The sequence below is a fragment of the Thamnophis elegans genome, chromosome Z (genome assembly GCF_009769535.1).
Source record: "Thamnophis elegans isolate rThaEle1 chromosome Z, rThaEle1.pri, whole genome shotgun sequence".
Taxonomy (NCBI): domain Eukaryota; kingdom Metazoa; phylum Chordata; class Lepidosauria; order Squamata; family Colubridae; genus Thamnophis; species Thamnophis elegans.
Genome location: NC_045558.1, coordinates 127,682,903 through 127,709,133, shown reverse-complemented (window position 1 = coordinate 127,709,133; position 26,231 = coordinate 127,682,903). Strand labels below are relative to the sequence as shown.

Below are 26,231 nucleotides of genomic sequence, written 5' to 3'. Positions count from 1 at the left end.
ATGGCATGGTTTGGTGGGTATGGCAGGGGAAGGATACTGCAAAATCCCCATTTTCTCCAAATCAGCTGGAACTTGGGAGAATAGAGAGAATAGATGGGTGAGTGGCCAGAGGTGGTATTTACCAGTTCTCTGAACTACTCAAAATTTCCGCTACAGTTTTCCAGAATTGGTCAGAACCTGCTGAATACCACCTCTGATTACAACCCTCAGATACTTTGATAGTATTTCCTGTGTCTCGTATATTTATTCCAGTGTGTGTGTGTGCATGTATGGAGGAATTCATCTAAATAAAATAAGTTAAATATTATATTTTAGCAGGGTTTCTAAAAATGGCAAAATCCCACATTAAAGCACAATAACCCAAATTTGGATACGAATCCAATAATGTGTAGAAAAATTAAAATTCATGCATATTATAAGTATATACTAGAATATGTTCATACATTTTGATCTATCTCCCAGCCTCCCCTGGGGAAGTCAAATGGGCAAGATGCCAAATATGGCATTTCAGAAGCAACTCTCACCCAGTATACAAAAAGAAATGGGCTTCCAATGCAACACTTTTGCCATCTTGCCAATTTTGGACATGACACCCTTCTGGTCTCTTCCTTATAGGAAGTTGCATTGTTTTGAAACTTTAAAAGAGAAAACTATAGAGGGAAAATGTTCTCTTCTGCTACATGAACATCAGATGATGAACAAGAGTTTAAATTCCCTATAATTATCCAATTGATGCTGATTACTTGGAACACTCCTCCAGATGACAAGAGATTTTTCTGGCAGAGGCCAACAAAAATAGGGAATCAAGACTGAAGAGTCTTTATAATTAGTGCTGGATGAATTGGTGCAAGAACCTTAATGTAATTGGGAGCACTGGATTTCCTTCCTTAATGAAGCTGGGATTCCTGGCCCTGGAAGTATAGCACAGCTTAACACCAACACTGGAATGATTGGAAATGAATGGTTGACTTTGGTGATAAGGAGAGGGTGTGAATGCAAGATGATGAATTCTATTATCTTGATTTTCATATTGTCTCCTTGGGCAGTGTCTGATGTCCCAGTTCCTAAATGCGTAATCGGTGTTCCTCCCAAAATCAACCATAAGTATTATCAGTCAGGGGATGTTATCATAGCTGGCATTACTTCGCAGAGCTACATGTTTTCCAACCCTCTCAATTTTGAAAGCCATCCTTCTTCTGAACTCCTTGATGACCTCATGTAAGCAACTAGTACCTTAAACCAAATGTTTCAGGGTGTGGGTCAGCCCCACTGGTGGGCTGCTGCCGCTTCAGACTGGTTCTGGTGAACTGGTAGTTGCAACCTACAAATGGGGGTGGCATAACTGTCCTATTTAGTCTTGTTTTTGATGCCGCACATGTGTGCAAGGTCCATGGATGAGCAAATGCCAATCCACATGGCAATCCACATGAGTGGAATGCCAAGCACATGTGTAGATGGTGCATACTCTCATATTTTCAGTGATGGGCAAATCAGTTGTTAATTCATGTACTGCCCACCTCTGATCAGCCCCTAGACTCAGGCTTTACTTTCCAATCAACATAAGCATTAAGGCATATAGCATGATTTAAGATTTAATGGGTGGGAACTCTGATCCAATGTTAAGGACTCCGGGCAAATATGAAGCACATTAACATTACTTTAGACAATATTGTTGTGCAAAGTGCTCAATAGATAGAGATAAATAGGATGCATTCCACCACCTCCCGACACACAACTCATGACATATTATGATTCTCATTATCATTTTTCTATCATTCTGTCATCAAAGAGAATTGTTTGTTTCACTTTCCTGGTATAGCAAAGGAAGATGGATGAAGCTTTAGTTATCTTAGAGAAATATCCCATTACTAATTATGAACTGTTAAAAGAAAGACAAATGAAAGCTGTCAAAAAATGTGAGTAAAACAATCCTTAACAGTACCAGGATGGGATCTGGATATTTGGCATGGAAAATGAACTTGCAATTAAGAAGCAAGTTTGGATGGCTAGGAAAAGCTCAGTGCCAAAACTACAATGTTCACATAATCTACCGGTAAATTTCCGTCTCTGCAATTAGGGCATGGAGTTCATGATAACACCATATTTTATTGTCAAATCCTGTTTTTAACTTTAGAATGCAAATGAGAGCAACAAAGATGATTAGGGGACTGGAGGCTAAAACATATGAAGAACGGTTGCAGGAATGAGATATGTCTAGTCTAATGAAAAGAAGAATTAAGGGGGGACTTGAGAGCAGTGTTCCAATATCTAAGGGGCTGCCTCAAATAAGAGAAAGTCAAACTATTCTCCAAAGCACATCAAAGCTGGACAAGAAACAATGGATGGTAACTGATCAAGCAGAAGAACCAACCTAGAAATAAGGAGAAATTTCCTGATAGTTAGAACAATTAATCAGCGGAACAACTTGCTTCCAGAAGTTGTAGATGCTCCATTACTGGAGGTTTTTAAGAAGAGATTAGCCAACCATTTGTCTGAAATAGTAATGGTTTTCCTGCTTGAGCAAGGGATTGGACTAGAAGACCTCCAAGGTACCTTCCAACTCTGTCATTTTGTTATTCTATTTCTCTCACTGAATTTGTTACACACGTTAACACTGAGATGGTTTAGATTCTTTTTTTTAATCAGCACCTTGACAGATAGTCTAGAATCTATATCTATCAGTTGTCAGATTAGTACATTGTTCTATGGCAAGCTAATCAAGGTTTTGCATTCATAGTTTGCTGAGCAAATTATAAATATCTTGTAACCCAGAACAGTTGCACACTAATTCTTGGTTAACTACTTTTTACTGAACTAGTTAGATTTATACAATGTTCATATAATGGGCTTATAATGGAACTATGTCCCAAAGGTGCTTTTTAAAAAAGCATCTGGATTTTCTTTGTTTTTTCTTTTTCACTTCTCATTCAAGAAGGTTGTGTAGAACTGATTTACAGGATTCTCTCAGCATCCTTTAAATAATGTTTTAAATATATCTCACTGAATTGCATGCATTTTAAATCAATTTTTTTTGGGGGGGAATTGGCATGGTGCTTTGAAGAATTATGAGCCACAACAAAGCCATTTTTGAAGGATCCCACTTTTTCATTTGAAAATGTTTGCAAATGTAAACTTGGGCTTCATTGTAGTTGCCCAGGTATCTTGTGATTCAGTAACATTACAAAATATAGTACCTATATATAAGGGAATGGGAATTTAACAAGTAAGCAGAGATAATACAATGGTGCAATTAAATCTCATTGCAGATTTCTAACTCAGACCTACCAGCACATCTTGGCTTTTGTCTTTGCTGTGAAAAAAATCAACGAAGATCCTCAGATGTTGAACAACATCTCCCTAGGTTTCAATATTTACAATGCATACTTCACTGGAAGTTTGACTTACCTGGCTTCGCTGGAGCTTCTGTCTACCTGGGGCAAGTTCATTCCAAACTATAAATGTGATTCCCAAAGTACTAATATGGCCACGATTGGAGGACCTGACTCCCAGGCATGCGTGTTCATGGCCACCATCCTCAGCATCTACAAAATACCACAGGTAAGATAGATGTTGGAGCATCAACTTGTTATCAAGCCTACTTGGTGTCTCTCTTGTTTTGTTCAGTAAAGGTTCCCTTCACACACATGTGCTAGTTGTTCCTGACTCTAGGGGGTCCATTTCAAAGCTGTCTCCATTTCAAAGCCAAAGAGCCAGCGCTGTCCGAAGACATCTCCATGGTCATATGGCCGGCATGACTCAATGCTGAAGATGCACGGAATGCTGTTATCATCCCACCAAATGTAGTCCCAATTTTTCTATTTGCATTTTTATATGCTTTTAAACTGCTAGGTTGGTAGAAACTAGGACAAGTAACAGGAGCTCACTCTGTCATGCAGTGCTAGGGATTCGACCTGCCAAATTGCCGACCTTTCTGATCAACAAGCTTAGCGTCTTAGCCACTGAGCCACGACATCTCATTTGTTCAGTAAGAATATTAATTACTTTGGGACAAAGAATGTAACACCATCGTAGAAGTTATGTTTTTTTTCTGTTCCTTAAATTTCTGTCATGACTCGGAAGGGGAATCTTTTAAAAGTCATTGTTGTTAGTTGCGAAGTCATGTCCAACCCATCACGACCCCATGGACAACGTTCCTCCTTCCTGTCATCTACCATCCTCTGGAGTCCATTTAAGCTCATGCTGACTGCTTCAGTGACTCCATCTAGCCACCTCATTCCCTGCTATCCCTTTCTTCTTTTGCCCTCAATCTTTCCCAGCATTAGGCTCTTCTCCAGTGAGTCCTTCCTTCTCATTAAATGGCCAAAGTTACACAATATTGCCAAAAGTATTCACTCACCTGCCTTTAGTCGCATATGAACTTATATTGACTCCCAATAGATGTTCAGGTGCAATTCAAGTTTCCTGGTTATTGCTTTTAAAGCTTTAGATACCATAGAACCAAGCAACTTGCAGGACTACCTGCTCCCCTCAACCTCTGCCTGCCCCATGCAGTCCCATATGGACATGCCGCATGTTCCAGATCTCTTCTGACTGATGTCTAATGGATGTTGTTGCAAATTCTCTACCCAATCTTCATATTAATACAGAACAGATAAATGAAAATCAGTCTGATAAAATCCAGACTAACTATAATTAGCACAAAGAATAAAGAAAAAAGTCATTAATTTGGAGAAGTCACATTATAACTGATATGCACCTGTAGAATAATAAAAATGAATGAAGCATGGAGTAGACTAAGGAAATATCTAGCCACATTATGGGCACTAATGCAGTGTCAATGACTCAACAATGAATCCAAAGGTGGAAAAATTCTAACAGCAATTCAGTCAAGAAGACATCATCACAGGTTAAATACTGTAAGTTCATATGCAAGTAAAGGCAGGTGAGCCCAATACTTGTGGTAATATAGTGTATTTGAGTGTCATCTTCAGGATCTGGCCTTCTAAAGAGCAGTCAGGGTTGATCTCCTCCAGAACTGAACAGTTTGATCATCTTGCAATCCTAGGACTCATCATGAAGTCAAGTCATATCAAGTCATTATGAATCAGCAGTTCAACACATCCATCCTGGAGTCCTGAAGAAGGGGTTATAGGGTGGAGCAGGAAGAATTTCCAAGGCTTCCACTTGTCAACAGAAGAAAAGGCTCTGGGAGTTTGCTGGAAACACATTTTAAAAGCAGCATTCACCAGAGGGAGCCAAAATCTGCACAATGACTGGCACGACTTTGCCTTCAAATTCCTGTATGCTTTGTGCCTATCCAAATGTCACTATTAAACTTTGGGTGATTTATAATGACATATTGTGTTAATTCTTAGACTGCTTTCTTCTCTTTTTCTTTCTTTCTTTCTTTGTTTGTTTCTTTTTCGGATATTAGATTGAACCTATCAATAGTCTATCCTCATTCTGTCAAGTCATATTACTAAAATAAACATAGGACCTCTAAATTAGAAAAGAAAATGTGCTAGTAATGATCGTTTTACCAGAATTTAACTCCAAAAGAAACATATCCCAATTCTTAAAGAACTTGGAAACAACTTTGTGATTTCTGGCAACACTATTTTCAAAATTGTGTTAATTGTCTTGACTGATATAGTCTATATATTTACAAAGTACTGATTGAACTTAACAGTTTAGTACTTTTGCCCATTACTTGCATAAAATATTGTTAAGATTCAGAGAATTGCTATCTGTAGTTATATTCAGTAAAATCCCTCTTTTCCCATTCTTTGGCAATTATTTTGGTGGAAATGTATCTCCATACAGAGATAAATAAATGAAGATAATTGGATTAAGATAATTGGAATATTGCATTGGCATTGACATTGAGTTTTTATTTATTAATCCTTGGGCCATATCAAAGTACAAAGTTCCAGAAACAAATTATTAGTAAAATTTGATAAAAACAATTTAAAATGAAATTTGATAAAAAACAATTTAAAATGGAATTGGAAATACAGTCAAAAATGAAATTTGAATAGAATACAATGATTTAAGATATAGATAAAATATGATAAAATTATATTTTGGTGTCACCCCTGCAATCTACCCCAATCAGTCCCACATATGCAGATCTCAACCGAACCATTTGGTTAAATACTCTGCTGGAATAAGTTTATTGGTTTGTTATTAAGCATTTAATTGTATCCAACTCTTGGTGACTTTATAGGCAAGTGCTCTTCATGCTGCCCTGTCAAGTGCAGTTTCTTTCAAATTGTTGTATGTTCAACTTTGCATCAGATTCAATGCTATCAAGCCAATATGGTCCCTTCTTCATTAGAACATGCAGAAGGAAACCAATGAAAAGATAAAACTTCCATAAAATCTTAGAAACTATAGAAAAGTAAAGTTCCACCCTAATAAATCTTCTCCCCACTTTTCATCTTCTTCCATCCTTTCCCAAAATATAAGATGGCTCTCCACCCTTCAGACCAGTGGTGAAATCTTAAAAAATTTCCTACCAGTTCTGGGAGTGTGGATTGGTGTGGTTATGTGACTGGGTGGGCATGGCTATGTAGTCATGTGACTGGGGTGGGTGGGTAAAAAGACAGAAGCTCACTTTAACAATGTCCTGCTGGAGCAGAGGGTTGGACTAGATGACCTTCAGGTCCATTCCAGCCCTGGATTGCTGTGGTATCAATTGCTCAAGGTATCCTCTGAAGTTGAGTCTAGTGCCAGGTTTGTGGTCCTTCCTCCCTTTCCTTTTTCCCTCCCTCCCTCCCTCCCTCTTCTTTCTTAGCATCATTGTTGACTTCTGATGACTACCTAGACAAGACCTTCTCTTTCTTTCTTTCTTTCTTTCTTTCTTTCTTTCTTTCTTTCTTTCTTTCTTTCTTTCTTTCTTTCTTTCTTTCTTTCTTTCTTGACTAAATGACTAAAAAAATGACTAAATTTTTGACCTAGTATGCATAAGGGGAGCCTCCTGGGAGCAAAAACAGACCTATCCCACACTCCCCCACCCCGTTTTTGGTCTAGCAGGACTCAGGAAAGCCTCCTGGGAGTAAAAACGGACCCCAAACGTTAAAAAAAAGTTTTAAAAAAGTTCCTACCATCAGCTGATGTCAGAACTTTTTTTTTTTTGCTTTGTTAAGCTTTTTTTTTTTTAACTACTGGCTCGGGTGAACCAGCCCAACCTGTAGCATTTCACCCTTGCTTCAGACTATAAAATTGTACATAAGGTCATTTAGTTAGTCTTTTTTTTCCCCCTTCACAGCTTGGATATGGTTCTTCTCCTGTGATTAGTGACCCATCCCAACAAGCCTTCTTCCAATGGATGTTCCCTAATATTAACCAACAGTACGCAGGGATGATCCAGCTGCTTTTGCTTTTCACGTGGACCTGGATTGGTGTCATTTTCATACAGGATCACAATGGCCTCCGGTTTGTACAGAAGGAACTTCCCAAGTTTTCCCAAAGCGGCATCTGCTTCGAATTTATAGAACCATTGCCAACCCTATATTTTAAAACGGGCATTGATGAAATGGTGGAATCATGGGTCAAAATGTACCAAAAGATCATTGGCAGCAGAGCCAGTGTTGTGCTTTTACATGGTGAAATTCACACTACGGTCTTTCTGAGGGCATTTCCCAGAATTGCAGAACTTGAAAACATACCAATGAAGACAAGTAAAGTCTGGGTGATGACAGCAGAGATGGAGTTCACTTCCGTTCCTTTTCAGCGATCTTGGGATCTAGATATCCTCCATGGTGCCCTAGCCTTTGCAACTCACTCCCAGGAGCTGGTGGGTTTCCAAAATTTTCTTCAGAGAAGAAACCCTAACATGGAGACCAGAGACGGTTTTATTAAGGACTTTTGGAAACAGGCATTTGATTGCTCCTTCCCAACTTCCTCGGAAGAGGGCAATGCTTGGAATCGCTGCACTGGGGAGGAGAAGCCAGAGGATCTTCCTAGATCTGTCTTTGACATGAACATAACTCCCCACAGCTACGCTGTCTATAATGCAGTCTATTCTGTGGCCCATGCATTGCAGCGCATGACTTCAGTAAAGTTGAAACACAGAATTATCTCCAGGAAAGAACAAAAGAAACTCCTGAATCAACATCTGTGGCAGGTAATGTCCTGCATACACAAACACAAAACATGTTGCTATATATGAATGACATGCTAATACATTGTAATCATGTATTACGTATACAACTACGTATGATTCCAACTGTTAGGAAATAGCAATAGCACATACCACTTCACATTGCTTTTACAGCCCTCTCTAAGTGGTTTACAAAGTCAGCCTATTTCCCTGCAACAATATGGGTCCTCATTTTACCCACCTCAGAAAGATGGAAAGCTGAATCAACCTTGATCCTAGTGAGACTTGATTTGCCAAACAGCCGGCGGTCAGCAGAAGTAGCCTGCATTCTAACCACTGGGCCACCATGGCTCATCTTACATATAGAAGCCGAACAGTTCAGCATCCCAATTTGTGGGTGAGCGCCAAAAGATTTTTATTAATTAATTGTCAATGGATCTAAATACAAAGGGGTGTGATGCAATTACAGGAAGGACCAGAGGAAGAAAACTTCTTTCTGTAATAGACATCCTAGAGAGGAACAGCAATATTCCAGGATCTTGATTTTTTTAATCTCTTGTCTGTCTTCTTCATCATCCCCTTTTTCTTCCCTTTGATATCATAGGTCAATGATGGCGAACCTTTTTCTTGTGGCATGCCACAATTGTGCATGTGTGTGTGTGTGCTATTGAATGCACAAGCATGCCCACACCAATTCAATCCTCCCCGCCCATGTACACATGCATGTGCAACACCCCCCTGCATGCATTCATGACCACTCCCCAGGCTCCGGAAGCTTTCCTGAAGCCTGGGAAGGCCAAAACAGCTTCCCCAATCCCCCCGGAAGCCAGAAATTGATAATTTCTAAACTTCCGGTTGGCTCATTGGGGTCGTTTTTCACCCTCCCCAGCCTCTGGAGGCTTTCCTGAAGCCTGGGGAGGGTGACAATGACCTCCCCCAGCCCTCTGGAAGGCCAAAAACCAGCTGGCTGGCACGCGCATACATGCTGGAGCTGATGACTGGTGTGCCAGCAAATATGGCTCTGTGTGCCACCTGGAGCATGCATACCATAGGTTTGCCATCATGGTCATAGGTTATATACCTACCAGCAGTGGTAAACTTGTTTTGACTCTCTATAGCTTTATATATTTAGCCGTATAATAAGTAAATCAATAATGAGCATCTAATTAACTATAGTGTTGGATTATGATTGTTGATATTTCTATTGTGAAAAATTTTCACCTTATATTATTTCAAATTCAAATTTAATGAATTTATATGCCGCCCAATCCCGAAGGACTCCGGGCGGCTTACAGGGATATAATTCTAAAAAGGATAAAAGTTAAAAATAGAGAAGAAAAGCAGATTAAAAGAAAAAACACATCATGCACTCAATCTAGGCAGGGCTGGACCTCATTCATGAGGTCACCAGCCCCAGGTCTGCCAGAATAGTCAGGTTTTAGTAGCCTTTCGGAAGGCCGAGAGAGTGGGAAGGGTCCGGATCTCCGGGGGTAGATCATTCCATAGAGTCGGAGCAGCTACAGAGAAGGCCCTCCCCCGAGGAGTCACCAGCTGACATTGACTGGTCGACGGCACCCAGAGAAGGGCCATCCTGTGACATCTCATCGGCCGTTGGGAGATATGTGGCAGAAGATGGTCTCACAGATATCTGGGTCCAAGGCCATGTAGGGTTTTAAAGGTGATGACCAGCACCTTGAAGCACATTCAGAGACCGATAGGGAGCCAGTGCAGCTCACGGAGGATAGGTGTAACATGTGTGTATCTCGGTACACCCAATATCACTCGCACAGCTGCATTCTGGACCAATGGTAATCTCCTAACACTTTTCAGGGGCAGCCCCATGTAATATTTGTTTTTCCCCCCCAATAACATTGTTTTTTGTTGCAAATTTTAAATTCTTTATACAGAGTGTTGTCCGGGTTACCCCCTGCCCTTTTACATTCTCTCATACATAATTTGTTTTGCATCACATTACCATTCCAATTTCAGCCCCATTATTTTCTTCCCATATTTTCATCTTAATTTAATTTTTTCTTAACACATAGACAATATCATTTTTCGCTCTTTCAGAAAAATATACCAAATTTATTGTTTCATTTTCTGTTTGTTATTCTAATTTCTATAGATAGCATATATCATCAAATTCAATTTTAATATAACAAACATTTTACTTACTTGCTTATCCACATTTATTTGTATTATTTTTCTATTGGTGGGAAACATGCAAAAGAGTTGTTCATTCTGCAGTGGATAAACAATAGTTAAAATGATGGATAATTATTATTTTTGCAATAGTTTATTGGTTATATTTTTTTATCTTTTGAATTTAGTTTCACTACCATCTACAAAAAGTGGCATTTAACAATAGCGTTGGGGAATTGATTTCCTTTGATCAAAATGGGAGACTGGAAACAGTATTTGATATTATCAACTGGATTGCATCCCCAAATCTAAGTCTATATCGAGTCAAAGTGGGAAAATTTGATCACAGAGCCCCCAAAGACCAAATGTTCAGTCTTTATGTTGATGCCATTAAATGGCCAGAGAGATTTAACCAGGTATTTTTCCATTTACATTTTAGAGATCATCTCATTATTTCTCCCTTTTCCAAGTTCAATCACTGGACAATGAAATAACTGTAAGAGTATGTTTGAAGTTTATTTCAAGAATTTTTAGTGACTCAAATCTTACCTGTCCAAAATCTACAATAGGGTGACTGAAGGACCTACCAAATTGTAATTCTTGGTACAAGTACTATAAATAATTACCATTGTATAATGATTTGGTTTGGTTTTAAATGTAAATATAGCAAGATTTTGAGGAAACATGTAACTACCATAGTATAACTCCAAAGTATAAGATGCACCTAGCTTTTGGGGAGGAAAACAAGAAAAAAAATCTACCTCTGCTTCTCTCTCTCTCTCTCTCTCTCTCTCTCCCTCCCTCCCTCCCACCCTCTCTCTCTCCCAGCAATTTGCCTCCTTGCACCAAACAGCAAACAGCCTGTTTCAGTTTAGCCTGATTAGCACAAGAAAAAAAAATCTACCTCTGCCTCCCAGCAATTTGCCTCCTTGCAGCAACAGCATGTTTCAGTTTCAATTTCAGTACAGCCTGATTAGTACAAGCAGCTGATTGTCAGTTGGATCAGCCTCCTGGCGATCAACTGTTTCAGGCTGCAGGGATTGCCATAGCCTATTGCCGTCTCTGTGTATAAGACACGCCCAAATTTTCATCCTCTTTAATGGGGGGACGGATGACCTGTGTCTTATACTCTGAAAAATATAGTAATTTGCAAGTGGTAATAATGGATGAGAAATAATGCCAAAATATTCCATTACATAGTACCTTATCTGGAAGGGGCAAATATGTTGATATTATATCTCTTTTTAATGTCCTTAAAGTTTCCAGTAATGGTTGATTGCGATTGAAAGAACAGAAAGAACAGAAAGAATTAATTTGACATATCAACATTAGAAGCAATTTTATCTGATTATACGAGCACAAAGTCAGTTGGATGACCCTGGGCCAGTTACATTCTCTCAGCTCTAGGTAAAGCTAAAGAACTCCCCTGTCCAGTCATGTCCAACACTATGGGGCAGTGCTCATCTCTGTTTCATAACCGAGAAAGCCAGCATTGTCTGAATAACAATAGTATGTAGACTTATATACCACTTTACAGTGCTTTACAGCCATCTCTAAGCAGTTTACAGACTCAACATATTGTCCCCAACAATCTGGGTCCTCATTTTACCAACCTTGAGCCAATAATCATCAAACTGCTGGCAATCAGCAGAATTAGCTTCCAATACTGCATTCTAACCAATGTGCCTCTTATGGTTTGAAATTTCCATGCTCATGTGGCCAGCATGACTATACACTGAGGCACATGGAACCCTGCTAACTTCCCACCGAAGATGCTCGGGTCTTGAACCCAGGCTGACAAGCTCAGTGTTTTTTAACCACTGAGCCATTGTACCTCTCATTCAGCAGAAAAGCAGAAAATGATAAGCTATGTTAGAAAGAAAGAAAGAAAGAAAGAAAGAAAGAAAGAAAGAAAGAAAGAAAGAAAGAAAGAAAGAAAGAAAGAAAGAAAGAAAGAAAGAAAGAGAAGGTCTTGTCTAGGTAGTCATCAGAAGTCAACAATGATGCTAAGGCAGATGCATACAAGCCAGTGACGTGCAGTCAGGTGAGGCATAGCCTCAACGCTCTCATCATGAAAACAAAAAAACGTAAAAGGAAAAAGGCAAGTGCTGAGGTGTTGCCTCACCGTGAATTACTGCCTAACTGTTTAAAAAAGCTTCTAAAAAGCGCCCTCTACTATGAGGCAGGAGAACTGCATGCCTCATCTAGTCTGACTTTTTAGGCATTTTATGATCGCTCAAGCAGAGTTAAGCGAGGCTTAAAAGCCTAAAATGTCCCGAGGTAGGTGAGGCACGCGGTCCTCCTGCCCCATAGTAGAGGGCGCTTGTTCTTCCTGTGACTCAACGGCACCACCGCTACCCTTCTTCCCTTTTTCTTCCCTTCTCACTTGCGATACAGTGACAATAAAGGAGGAGCGCAGAGATGTACCTTCATTGATTTCCCTTTTTACAGGATGAGTCAGCTTTCTGCTTCTTTTACTTTTTGGAGGTCTCACTTCTTTCTCCATTTCTGCCATTTATTTATTTATTTATTTATTTATTTTGTTTGGTGTGTGTGTGTGTGTGTGTGTGTATGTCATGCACACATGTGTGTATGTATCTACTTTGGTGGAGATGAAATGGCTGCTGGTATTATTTGGGAAAAAGTTTTCAGGAGAAGGTTGTGGAGAGGAAGGGAAGGAGGACGGGGGTGGCTTTTAGCGCTGATTTGTTTCCCTCTCTTTTCTCTCTCTCTCTCTCTCTCTCTCTCTCTCTCTCTCTCTCTCTCTCTCTCATTCTCTCCCTTCGGTTCTCTTTCATTTCTCTCTCCCTCTCCCGCTTTTCTCTCTAATTTGTTTTCCTCTCTTTTTTCTCTCTCCCATTCTCTCCTTACAGGTCTCTTTCATTGCTCTCTCTCTCTCTCTCTCTCCCTCTCTCTCTCTCTCTCTTGCTCTCTCTCTTTCTCCCCTTTTCTCTTTCACCTCTTTCTTGCCCGTGCAAGCACAATACCCCAGGATCATGGTGGCGGGGACAGCGACTCCTTCCGCTGCCGCCACTGAGAAGTGAATACCTGGCTGTGCTGCAGAGAAGAGCCACACTGTGCACGAGACTCGTTAGCGCTAGACTCAGGTCAGCATGAGCCGTGGTCCCCTTCATGTTGGCTCAGGAAGGAGGGCAATGGGACCGTGGCTCCCACTGACCTGAGTCTAGCACTAAGGAGTCTCCAAGGGGTCTAGCACTAAGGGGTCAAAGTTGGAGCAATAGATCCTACAGTGCCTCCAGATAAGTTCTTCAACATCTCTGTGGATTTTATCACATGGCCAGTAAGCTTTAATCAGGTTAGATATATGAATCTAGATTTGTCTGCCTACATCTACAGTATGTAGATAAAATATTATCTTTATTGAAGGAAGTCCCATAATATTGTTCCTGTGCTGGTGTGTGTGTGTCTCTCTCTCTCTGTGTGTGTGTGTGTGTGTGTGTGTGTGAGAGAGAGAGAGATCAAAATACTGCACCCTTTGCTTTGTCTCACTGTATAATCAAAAGCAGTAATGGACAATAGGAACCATAGTTTTGATGTTAAAGCTCCAGTCTTATCCATAGCACTAAGAACTAGTGAAGCTAAAGTGTTTTGAGTGCCCAGCTTCTTCTCTCATGATTGGAGTGCATAGGTGAGGGATACAGGGGTTTGTCACACTCTCAGAGTGTGCAAGACTGGTGTTTTTTTTTACCAGTTTTGCATTCTTTGTCTCAGCTTCTGTACCCAGTCAGCAGACCTTAAGTAGTCCTGGCTTTCAGGTTGGTCTGTAAACTAAAGTCCTTAAGTATTTATTTTATTTTATTTTATTTTATTTTATTTTGTTTTGTTTTGTTTTGTTTTGTTTTATTATTTTATTTTATTTTATTTTATTTTATTTATTTTATTTTATTTTATTTTATTATTATTTTATTTTATTTTATTTTATTTTATTTTATTATTTTATTTATTTATTTATTTTGTCACTCATGTACAAAATAACAGAAATAAGAGTAAACATGAATAAGAACAAAGGAAATGGGTAAAAATAAATCAGGATACTAGGACAGGGATGTTACCCACGCTGGTGCATTTATGCATGCTCATACTGACCTCTTAGGAATGGGGTAAGGTCCACAGCAGACAGTGTAAGGTTAAAGTTTTGGGGGGTTTAGGTTGTAACAACAGAGTCAGGTAGTGCATTCCAGGCACTGATCACTCTATTGCTAAAGTCGTATTTTCTGCAATCGAGTTTGGAGCAGTTTAGCTTGAGTTTGTATCTATTGCATGCTCGTGTATTATTGTCATTGAAGCTGAAGTAGTCATTGACCAGTAGGACATTGTACCGGATAATTTTGTGTACTATGCTCAAGTCCAACCATAGGTGGCATAGTTGTAGGTTGTCCAAGCCCAAAATTTCAAGCCTGGTGATGTAGGGTATTCTGCTGCAAGAGTGTAGTACTCTTCTCTTGAAATATCTCTGGACTCGCTCAATTGTACTAATGTCCAATAAAGAGTGTGGATTCCAGATAGATGGAGGGTGGTAGCCTTTCAGCTCCAGTGGTCCTTGGAGGAAACCAATTATCTAGATCCCTTCCAGTCAGGTTTCAGGCCTGGCTACAGCATGGAAACCGCTTTGGTCGCATTGATCAATGATCTCTGGAGAGCCAGGGATGGAGGTCATGCCTCCATCCTAGTGCTCCTTGACCTCTCTGCGGCTTTCGACACCATCGACCATGGTATCCTTCTGCGACGACTGCGGGAGGTGGGGGTGGGAGGCACTGTCTTACAGTGGTTCTCCTCTTACCTCTCGGACAGGTCGCAGTCGGTGTTGGTTGGAGGGCAGAGATTGACCCCTAGGCCCCTAACGTACGGGGTGCCGCAGGGTTCGGTCCTGTCCCCCCTCCCCTTTAATATCTACATGAAACCGCTGGGTGAGATCATTCGACGGCACGGGATAAAATACCACCAGTATGCGGACGATACACAGCTGTATGTGTCCGCCGCGTGCCAACTCAATGAAGCGATTGACGTGATGTGCCAGGGCCTCGAGGCTGTTAGGGACTGGATGGGGGTTAAGAAGCTTGTACTCAATCCAGATAAGACTGAGTGGCTGCTGTGCTTCCCTCGTACTAATTGGCCAAGTGTTCCGCCTCTCAGACTGGGGGGTCAAACAGTATGCCCCTCAGACAGGGTCCGCAACTTGGGAGTCCTCCTGGACCCACAGCTGACTTTTGAACATCATTTGTCAGCTGTGACCAGGGGGGCATTTGCCCAGGTTTGCCTGGTGCACCAGTTGCGTCCCTACCTGAACCGGGAGGCTCTCACAACAGTCACTCGTGCCCTTGTGACCTCCAGACTGGATTACTGCAATGTGCTCTACATGGGGTAGCCCTTGAAGAGTATTTGGCAACTTCAGCTTGTCCAGAATCAGCCACGCGAGCGATCGTGGGTGCGCCTCGGTTCACCCATGTAACACCTATCCTCCGCGAGCTGCACTGGCTGCCTGTTGATCTCCGGGTACGCTTCAAGGTGCTAGTCGTCACCTACAAAGCCCTTCATGGTATTGGACCTGGGTACTTGAGAGACCACCTACTGCCAATTACCTCCACTAGACCAATTAGATCCCACAGACTAGGCCTCCTCCGAATTCCATCAGCTGGCCAGTGTCGACTGGCAACTACCCGGAGGAGAGCCTTCTCTGTGGCTGTTCCGACCCTCTGGAACAAACTCCCCGTGGAGATTCATACCCACATCACCCTCCAGGCCTTCCGCATAGCCCTTAAAACCTGGCTGTTCCAACAGGCCTGGGGCTAAAGACTCGCTGCCCCACTTCGAATGGTATGATTGTTGTGCTTTTAACTATGTATGGTTTTTATGTTTTTTATGTTTTTGTTACTCTGTTTGTATTTCCCCTCCCTTTTTGAGTTGTGAGCCGCCCTGAGTCCCCTCAGGGAAAAGGGTGGCATACAAATAAATTAAACCTAACCTAACCTAAACCTAGATAAGCTGTATTCAAGAATTGGTCTAGCAAAGGTAGAGTACCTAGCTTCTTATCCCAGGGATGATTGGAGGAGACAGTAAGAGGTTTCCATTCTTGGGGGAGGGAGAGACAGGATTAGGGGATGGTGCTATATTGGGAGTGGGGGTGGGCAAGCCAAAGTATAATGGTGGTGACAAACATGGAAAAACATGCTGGGAGACATAGAATGGGTAGTTCTGGCAAAACATGGGATTGATGTCTTACATCAATTTCATGCTCTAGCTCCTTGGTCTCAGCCCCTTTACTAAGCTAGCAGACTTCAAGTGCTCCTGCATTTCAGCTGTTGGTTCTAAATATGGTTAGTAAGTAATAAACGCTCTTTTATTTTCATTTTAAATATATATCTTTATTGAATTTTTAAATAAAGAGATAAAAATAGCAACCATTAATTGAGATAGAAAGCGGGGAAATGTAAAAATAAATAAAGCCTCCCTCATTTGCAATGTAATCATGGATGAGAGGGCCAACCAGGTATGCATTACTGAGATTTGGCTGAGTCCAGAAAGGGTGGATGGATGGGCCTTTCAGAGATATGTCCACCTTGGTTTCATCACTGAGACTCCGGAGGAAGGATGATTGTCAATTGGCCTTGACAATCTTATGATACAATGGCTCAGTGGCTAAGATGCTAAGCTTTTCAATCAGAAAGGTTGGCAGTTTGGCGGTTCGAATCCCTAGCACTGCCTAATGGAGTGAGCTCCCATTAGAGTGATGGGTTCCAGATCCAATTCCAACCGGTACAGTTGGAACGGGCCCATAGGCATCACGTGCAACACATGCATGCAGCACAGACATGTGTCTTAGTGCCACTGTGAGCCCCTGTGATGCTCCAGCTGCTCAGTGGAGCATCACGCAGGCGCTGTATGCACCATACACTGAAGCGCAGAAGACTTAAAAGACTGGTAAGGAGCTCAAGAGGGCAGGTGGGCTCTCTGGAGCACAGTGCCGGAATGGTATTCGGTGCTCCGGGCTTGCTCCAGTATGCCCGTACCGGGGAGTACCGCCTGCAACCCACCACTGTCCCATTACTTGTCCCAGATTCTGCCAATCTAGCAGTTCAAAAGCATGCAAAAAATGCAAGTAGAAAAACAGGGACCACTATGGTGGGAAGGTAACAGCGTTTCATGCACCTTCAGCATTTAGTCATGCAGTTTCCCAGACTTATGATTCTAGGTTCTTCAATCTGTTTTCCCAGGCTCTGTGGTAATTTGGGAGGTCATGGCCATCATGATATTTCAGATCATGATATTTGTCACATACCAGTTCTGATGTTACTTTCAGAGCAGTGACTATATGATCTGAAATTGAGGGAACTTTTAGTTCCCTTGTGATGGTCAGATCATGTCCTGGTTTCCATGTGATTCTCTAATATCACTATTTACTGTGGGGATGCTGGGTCCATTAGATTGTTCCATTCTCATTGACTGATGGACCTGGATGGATTTCAGAAAGAATTGGGGATTGTTCCTATTGGTCTTCTACCCAGTCCATCCAAAGCTTTGCTTCCCACTTGGAATAAGGGGGGTTAATGAGGCATTAGAACGGATAGTACACATCAAACCCCTCCTTTCTTGGGGATGCTGTTGCTCCACATGGTTCACATATGAGTTCAGAGAGAAGAAATAAGAAAAGAGAGCTCTAGAGTGTCACTGGCACTCAGCAAATGTTAAACTCAAACAAATATGGGTCAGAACTGCTATTAAGGACTATCTTGTACTAATGAGGTTAGCATAGCATTGTACTTTTCTGCTCTTTATTGCATTTACAGAGAGCTACCTCACAGCACTGTTTCGGGTAAGCTCTTTTGGGCAAAGAGGGCTCAGGGAACCTCATGCATGTGGAGGAATTTGCCCAGCATCTGTTGGACAAAGTCATTCTCAGTGGGATGCCATTCTTGTAGGTCTAGAGGAGATGCTTGTTCTCCAATTATCAGGGAACAATTTGAACTGATGGACCTGAGTAAATTAACAGGGTCTTCAGTACTCTGAAAGGGGACACGGTGGCTCAGTGGCTAAGAGCTTGTCAATCAGAAGGTTGGCAGTTCAAATCCCTAGTGTCGTATAACGAAGTGAGCTCCTATTACCTCTTACCTATTACAGCTCTGCCAACCTAGCAGTTCGAAAGCACATAAAAATGCAAGTAGAAAAATAGGGACCACCTTGGTGGGAAGGTAACAGCATTCTCTGTGCCTTCAGCATTTAGTTATGCCGGCAACATAACCATAGAGATGTCTTCAGATAGCATTGGTTCTTTGACTTAGAAACAGAGATGAGCACTGCCCGCTAGATCCGGAGACCACTAGCACGCATGCGGGGGAATGCACATGCAGATCAACAAGCTCAGCATCTTAGCCACTGAGCCACCATGTCCCCATTCTGTTAATAGCCTTACAGTAAAGTAAAATTAGCTCATTTCCTGTCTGGTATATCTGGGAAGATTGATAGTTTATTACTTCCTCTTTAATTTGTTGATTACCCAGTAATAACAACTCTTCAAGCAGTTCCTTTCCCTTCTGTTTCTTAAAATATTCTTCTTCATTCATGGATAGGGATCACCTTTTTCTAGGTGCAATGATCCTTGTGAGGCAGGATACAGCAAGGCCAAGAGAGAAGGGGAATCATTTTGCTGCTATAATTGCCTTCCATGTCCAGAGGGGGAAATATCAAAGGAGAAAGGTAGGAAATTTCCAAAATAATGGGACTAAGACATGAGAGTGCAGTATGGTCTATAATCCACTATATCCAACTATTATGCTCTTTTTCAGACATGGATGACTGCTTTCGGTGTCCAGAAGACCATTATCCAAACCTTGACAAAAATATCTGTATTCCAAAGCAGATCACATTTTTATCCTATGAAGAAGCCTTGGGGACCAGTCTGACTATTCTTTCTCTTTGCTTTTTTTTAATTGCATCTTTGGTAATCACAATCTTCATGACACATAATGACACTCCCATCGTCAAAGCCAACAACCGAAATCTCACCTATATACTCCTGGTTTCCCTCCTCCTCTCTTTCCTTTGTGTCTTTCTATTTATTGGAAGACCCAATAAGGCTATGTGTCTCCTTCGACAACCGGCTTTTGGCCTCATCTTTTCTGTGGCAGTTTCTTGCGTATTGGCCAAAACGTTTGTAGTGGTTCTAGCATTCATGGCCACCAAACCTGGTTCCAGATTGAGGAAATGGGTGGGTGGTAGAATGGTTAGTTTCATTCTTCTATCTTGTTCGCTTGTTCAAATAGGTTTTTGTGCTGTGTGGCTGATAACATCCCCACCATACCCAGATTTTGATATGAAGTCATTGTCTGAAGAAGTGATCATAGAATGCAGTGAAGGATCGGTCACCATGTTCTGCTGTGTTTTGGACTTTATGGGTTTTCTTGCTCTCCTTAGCTTTTCTGCTGCTTTTCTAGCCAGGAATTTACCTGACAGCTTCAATGAAGCCAAATTCATCACCTTCAGCATGTTGGTCTTCTGCAGTGTTTGGCTGTGCTTTATCCCAACCTATCTAAGCACAAGGGGAAAATATACATTGGCTGTGGAGATCTTCTCCATGATCTCCTCCAGTGCTGGATTATTAGTGTGCATCTTTTTCCCCAAGTGTTTTATAATTGTGATGAGACCTGAACTTAACAATAAACATCAGCTCATGAAAAGAAAGTTTTAACAAATATTTTTGTTTGCTTGATATTTTTTATAGTTACATACCAAAAAACATTTTCCCCAAAGAGCAATGTGCAGTTAGATTGGTATTCCATATTGCTTGCCCTGAGATTTGGATCAGAACAAATTGTACAAATAAACCCACAATAGCACAAATGTATTTATTGACATATATCATACACACTTCCTTTTGTAAGTGTCCTACTAGGGAAGACTGTGATGAGTCTTCTCTAGTGGCACTCAGGAATTGTATGTCTAGATTAATGAAGGGCTAGGAGAGATATGATACCGGTGTTTTCAATATTTGAGGGGCTTCTACAATGATGAGGGGGTCAACCTCCAAAGCACCAAAAGGCAAGATAAGAAACAATGGATGGAAACTAACTAAGGAGAGAAGCAACCTAGAACTATGGAGAAATTTCCTAATGTAGAGAGCAATCAACCAATGGAATAGATTGCCTTTAGAAGGTATGGCTCCTCAATGACTAGAGGCTTTCAAAAATAAACTGGACAATCATTTACGTGAAATAGTATAGGGTCTTCTGCTCAATCAGGAGATTGGACTAGATTCCAAGGTCCCTTCCAATTCTATTATTCTACGTTCTTTGACTTCAGCATTGCAAGACTATCTGATTTGTTTTCTTATTCACTAATATTCAAAGCTCACTACAAATCCCTCAAAATGACAAATATTATTATAATGCCAAAGAAGACAACAAGATGAACTCAGATACAATGGTTCTAGCAGCCAACTATGCATAGTTATCAAACAGAGCAATCCTGGTTAAAGCCAGGTTTTTCTATTGTGGCTCAGTGCATTGCTCTGCAGCACTCCTGGAGGTGAAAGGTGGCTGTTCACATGGATGCTGTGACTGAGCACTTCTTTTTTCAGTGCATAGTGTGGATTGGATTCCCCCTGTCCTTGATTGTACCCTGTGAGGCAAGAGGCATCTATAGTCGACAAGCCTTGATTGTACCCTGTGAGGCAAGAGGCATCTATAGTCGACAGCTTTTAGCCTTTGGAAAAGCTGTCCACAACATCATCCTTCAACATCTCTAGAAGGAGAACATACAGAAGAACTTAATGAAATTACCGTATTTTTCAGAGCATAAGATGCACCAGAGTATAAGATGCACCAAGGTCTTGAAGAGGAAAAAAATAAAAAATATGAGTTTTTGCACTCTACAAAACTCCCCAAAATGGCCATTTTCCATGAAAACAGGGCCATTTCCCCCCCAAAAAAGGCATGAATACCCTTAAGGGAGCTTGCAGAGTGCTCAGGGGAGGGGGAAATGAGCAAAAAACGGCCCATTTTATATGAAAACAGGTCCATTTTTTTTCATTAAAAAAAAGGGCATGGATAAGGGCATGGGTATTAGAAAGTTTATAGAGTGCTCCTGGGCGCTGGGAGGGCAAAATTGAGCAAATAATGGGCTGTGTTTTGCTCATTTCCTCCCTCCCCAGCCCCAAAGAGCTCTCTAAAAACTTCCTAGAGGCTATGCACAGCCATTTTGGTGAAGGGGGCTGGGTTTCGTGAGGGGAAAAAAATGCTGTAAAAGTATATAAGATGCATCCAGATTTTCATCCTGTTTTTCTGAGGGAAAAAAGTGCGTCTTATACTCCAAAAAATACAGTAGGTTAATTCCAACTGCCATTCAAGATGGCTGCACACATGAATGACCCCCGCAGGACAAGGGGCGTCTATAGTCAGCAAGCCTTGTTACAAATTGGATTGAAACGTGAAAAGACTATTACAGACAATTTTATACATTCTCATAAAATACCGGAGGATATAGCTAGGCCCCTGGGAGAGCCATCCCTGCAGGAAGAAGGAGGAGGCGGAGAAAATGGTGGGACAGGAAGAGAAAGAGAGGATGCTCAGGCAGGTGATTTTTTTAAACTGAGGGGAATTGAAGATATATGTGCAACATCATCCTTGCAGAAATAATAAGGTCCCCACCACCACTAACATTGTTTCAAAAAGCATGAAGACATGGATTTGCCAGCAGGCCAGGGACCCCAGGGCACTATGGAGCCCACCAAGTGGTTGGTCCGATTGCTTCCACATGGGTAAAATTATGCTTTGTCAACCATGAAAGACAAGGAAGGGCTTTTGACTATACAGGTAATCCTCACTTAGTGACTTCTTGTTCAGCAACCATTCAAAGTTACAACAGTGCTCAACAAGAAGACTTACGGCTGGTCCTTGAAGTTGTGGCTGTCGCAGTGTCCCCATAGTCACAGGATCATGATTGGGGCACTTGGCAACTGGCACAGCTTCCCACAGTCACATCACCACCAACTGTGACCTTTACTGCCAGTGTCCAATAAGACAAGTCAATGAGGAAACCAACCACCACCTGATGTTGTGCTTAATGACTACATGTGATTCCTTAACAACCACAACCTGTACTGTCATTGTACACTGAAGATCACATTTGATTTCTTTGTACAAGGTGAAATGACAATAAAGTAAACTAAAATGAAACTCTCTGCAACCCTCCTGAAGGTGCTCTGAGTGCTGTTTTCGGAGATCTGAAAGTGGCATTTGATCAAAAGATTGTGGCAAAACCCTTTTTCTTTATTACCACTGGCTCCTACAACTATAGGACCTTCTTGAGTTACAATCAGTTGCTAAATTACAGATGAAAGTTAACAGCGATATCGCCATAGCCCTAATCTGGATTCAAATAGCCAAATATAGCATTTTGATCCACACTTGTGGCTTTTTACAGCATCCTGCAGTCACGTGACCTTATTTTACTTTGTAATTTTATTTTATTATTTTATTTCATTATTATAATATTATTTTATTTATTTTATTTTATTTTATTATTATTATTTCATTTTTTATTTTATTATTTTAGTCTGGTGTAGACTAGTTTAGTCTAGTCTATTTTAGTCTATTTTGCTGGAAATTTCCAGTAAACAATGGATTTGCTTAATAACCCAGACTTTCACTAAATGTCTACTGTAAAAAAGGTCATAAATGGTCGCTTAATAATTGACATGACTTATAACTTATCAATAGCAGTCATACTGCATGTTAAGCACTTTCTTTACTGAGAATGTTATATGAAGACACTACAACAATGGTCAAATGGTTGATTGGTGGAGAACTGATTCACTATATTCCAGCTTCTAAGAGAGTTAAACAAACTATATTCCGATTGCTATATCATTCAATTTTTAAATTAAAAATATGGTTTGAGTCTGTATAAAAGCTGAGTATTTCCTCTGTTCTTTGGTTAGTAAAACAATTGCCACTCAGCTCTATCCTTATCACGCTGCTATCTGTTTCCCAATACAGTTTTCATAAATTACCATCATATAACATTCTATGCCAATCTGAAACAATGTGAATTCAACCACATGAGAACCAAGAAGTGCAATAAATATAATCATTTCCAAAGAATTCATGAATCTAATTGGAATAGAATGGAGTAGAGAGTGGAGTGGAGTGGAGTGGAATGGAGTGGAGTGGAGTGGAGTAAAGCAGAGCAGAGCAGAGCAGAGCAGAGCAGAGCAGAACAGAACAGAACAGAACAGAATAAATCTACAGTAGCTATAATCAATACTTATACATATGCCCAAAATAATCTCTATTTTGGTTCGTAGATCATTCTTTCTTGCCTCAGGAGGCCCTCAGATGTTTTGAAGATGTTTACATAGGTGACAGTGTCTCTATCATAACTGAATTAGCTTGTTTGTCTCTTCAAAATCCTATGGGTTTCCATGAAAATGGAGGAACTGACCCAGAAGGATGTTATTTATTGTTCTCATGCTATTCCATCCCATGGATGGAAGTCCCCAAGCTTTGTGAGTTGATTTGATAGTATGCTATACTCTCTATTTCTCTTTGAGAAACATCTCAAGAAGACAGGTCAATTTGATCTACTTCAAAGATCTTGTTGCAGACAGAGACATTTTGACAGAAAAAGAAAACACTCATGGAATATGTTAGTATTCATGGAGTTACTATTAATTGTAATGCCTCGAGTGCTGTGCAAGGATCCTAGCCTTCAGTGTGATTTTCACGAACCTCTTCCTATTCATCACACGCACCATCAGCTTGGAGAGATTAACATTGCTGGCATTATTTCTGTATTCTTTACATTTTCTAAACCCATTGATTTCAGTCAAAATCCTTCTCAGGGATTTCATGATGGACTTATATAAGTACAACATCATTTCATTGTCACTTTCTGCATATTGCTGTTAAACCATATAATGCTTAAAGTGCTTCAGTGACAAAAGCTTCAGAAAAAGCATCTTAAACAAAATACTAGATTTTTTTATGTGAAGATATATTTTACTTCAATTTCCATGTAAGTTTTTTTTAAAAAGGTCCAAATCTCTCTTTATATAAAACCCCCACATCTAAATATATATAAATATAGAGGGATATGTGACTTAATTTAGGAAGACAGTAATAACAATAGAACTTAGACTTATATACTGCTCCACTGTGCTTTACATCACTCTCAGAGCAGCATCAGCATATTTCCCAAATCAATTTAGGTCCTAATTTTACTTACCTTAGAAGGACGAGTCAACCTTGAGCTGGCCAGAATCAAATTCCTGGCAGTGGGCAGATTTAGCCTGCAAAATTGCATTCCAATCAAATGCCACCAGAATTCAGATTTAACTATCCCAAGATTTATTTCAGGGGGAGCACATATTTCCCATAATAACTTTTCTGATTTGATATTTCTGGTACATCAATTTAGCCATTTCATCGATATTTAAAAACTGAGGTTGAATATTAGGCCTTTCTCCTGGATTAAGAAATGCACATTCCACACATTGTGTTCTATTGAAAGATTGCGAGTACCATAAGAAGCAAACAACTCTTAATGCATTTTTAATGTTGATTTTCTTGGTTTTACAGAATATTTTTTCAGAATTACCAGCATATCCTGGCCTTAGTTTTTACTGTAAAAGAGATCAATGAAAACCCCCAGATTCTACCCAATGTCACACTGGGCTTCCACATTTTTAACAGCCATTTTAGTCCAGGCTGGACTTACTTTGCCTCAATGTTGTTGCCTTTCACTCAGGGAAAATTCATCCCTAACTATAAGTGTGGGGTCCCAAAAAATTTGGCTGCAGTCATTGCAGGACCTGACATCGCTCTTCACATGGCAACTGTATTGTGCATCTACAAAGTTCCTCAGGTAAGATATACTGAAGATATACATTACCATTGTCCTGTACCCCCAGAAATCTGTATGCTTTTTTCCGTAAAAAAAAGAGAGAATGTTGAATTTTCTAGTTATTATTTTTTGCTTGTTAGGATCACCATAGCAGCATGAATAATTGTAACTCTGAATATACAGTGGGGATACTTGGTTTAGCAAGTTGTTCCCCAATTCTAAAGCTCAAATCTGAAATATTCACAATGAGACTATTTCCAGGAAAAGTGATAACTTAAGAGTGACACCTTGGTTGATATTTCAAAAAAATAGCAACTAGTATTTCATTACATAAACTCAAGGGCAGTCAAAGACTGAAATGAATATCTACATTTTAAGAGGCTCACACAGACTTTGGAATTGCATATATTTATTTTTCTGTAGTTGACCTATGGCTCTGCTCCAGTCATGGATCAAAAGACTCAATCAATTTTCTTCCAACAAATGTTTCCAGCTGAATCGTACCAATGTAAGGGCCTTTTGCTACTGCTGTATTTTAGATGGATCTGGATTGGAATTATTGTAGTAAAGGATGAGAAAGGAGAAAAATTTCTCTGGGAGATGCTCCCCACATTTTCCGAGCATGGCATCTGCACTGAATTCATAGCAGAGTTAACAAATGTAGCTTTTTACAGTGATTTTACTGATACTATAGATGAAGGATTACATATATACCATGTTATCATGAACAGCACAGCTAATGTGATAATCGTATATGGTGAAATTCAGGCCATATCAGTTGTGAGAACTTTCCTCCAGTTTTCAGAAGTGGAGGATATACCAAGGAAGAAAAAGATTTGGCTTATAACAGCTCAGACAGATTACACTTCAATTTCCTTTCATAAATCTTGGGATATCCATTTCCTACATGGTGTTTTATCCTTTGCAGTTCACACAAAGGAGGTCCAAGATTTCCAAGAATTTATTCAAAATTTGAATCCAAACAACAACCAGCATGATTATTTTTGAAAAGAATTTTGGGAACAGGCATTTGATTGCTCCTTTTCAAACACAAAAATGGAGAAATTTGAGAAGAAATGTACTGGACAGGAGAGGATTGAGACCCTTCCCACATCTGTGTTTGAGACACGCATGAGTGGACAGAGTTACAATATTTACAATGCAGTCC

At 40.4% G+C, this 26,231-nt stretch overlaps 1 protein-coding gene across 1 annotated transcript; it reads left to right on the top strand.

Moving 5' to 3' along the window:
• On the top strand, positions 1 to 26,071 carry LOC116521723 (vomeronasal type-2 receptor 26-like). The gene is made up of 9 exons (XM_032236383.1): positions 1 to 13; positions 1,047 to 1,218; positions 3,381 to 3,558; positions 7,232 to 8,089; positions 10,396 to 10,623; positions 18,793 to 18,919; positions 19,009 to 19,903; positions 24,799 to 25,084; positions 25,487 to 26,071. Exons 1-9 carry the CDS (start codon positions 1 to 3, stop codon positions 26,069 to 26,071), a joined length of 3,342 nt encoding a protein of 1,113 aa, XP_032092274.1.
• Positions 26,072 to 26,231: the final 160 nt, after the last annotated feature.

Bases quoted from the DNA above. Each gene is read 5' to 3' on its own strand.
- LOC116521723 (XM_032236383.1), top strand. The intron at 3,559-7,231 runs GTAAGATAGATG...CCCCCTTCACAG, and splicing joins GCATCTACAAAATACCACAG to CTTGGATATGGTTCTTCTCC. The intron at 8,090-10,395 runs GTAATGTCCTGC...TTTTGAATTTAG, and splicing joins TGAATCAACATCTGTGGCAG to TTTCACTACCATCTACAAAA.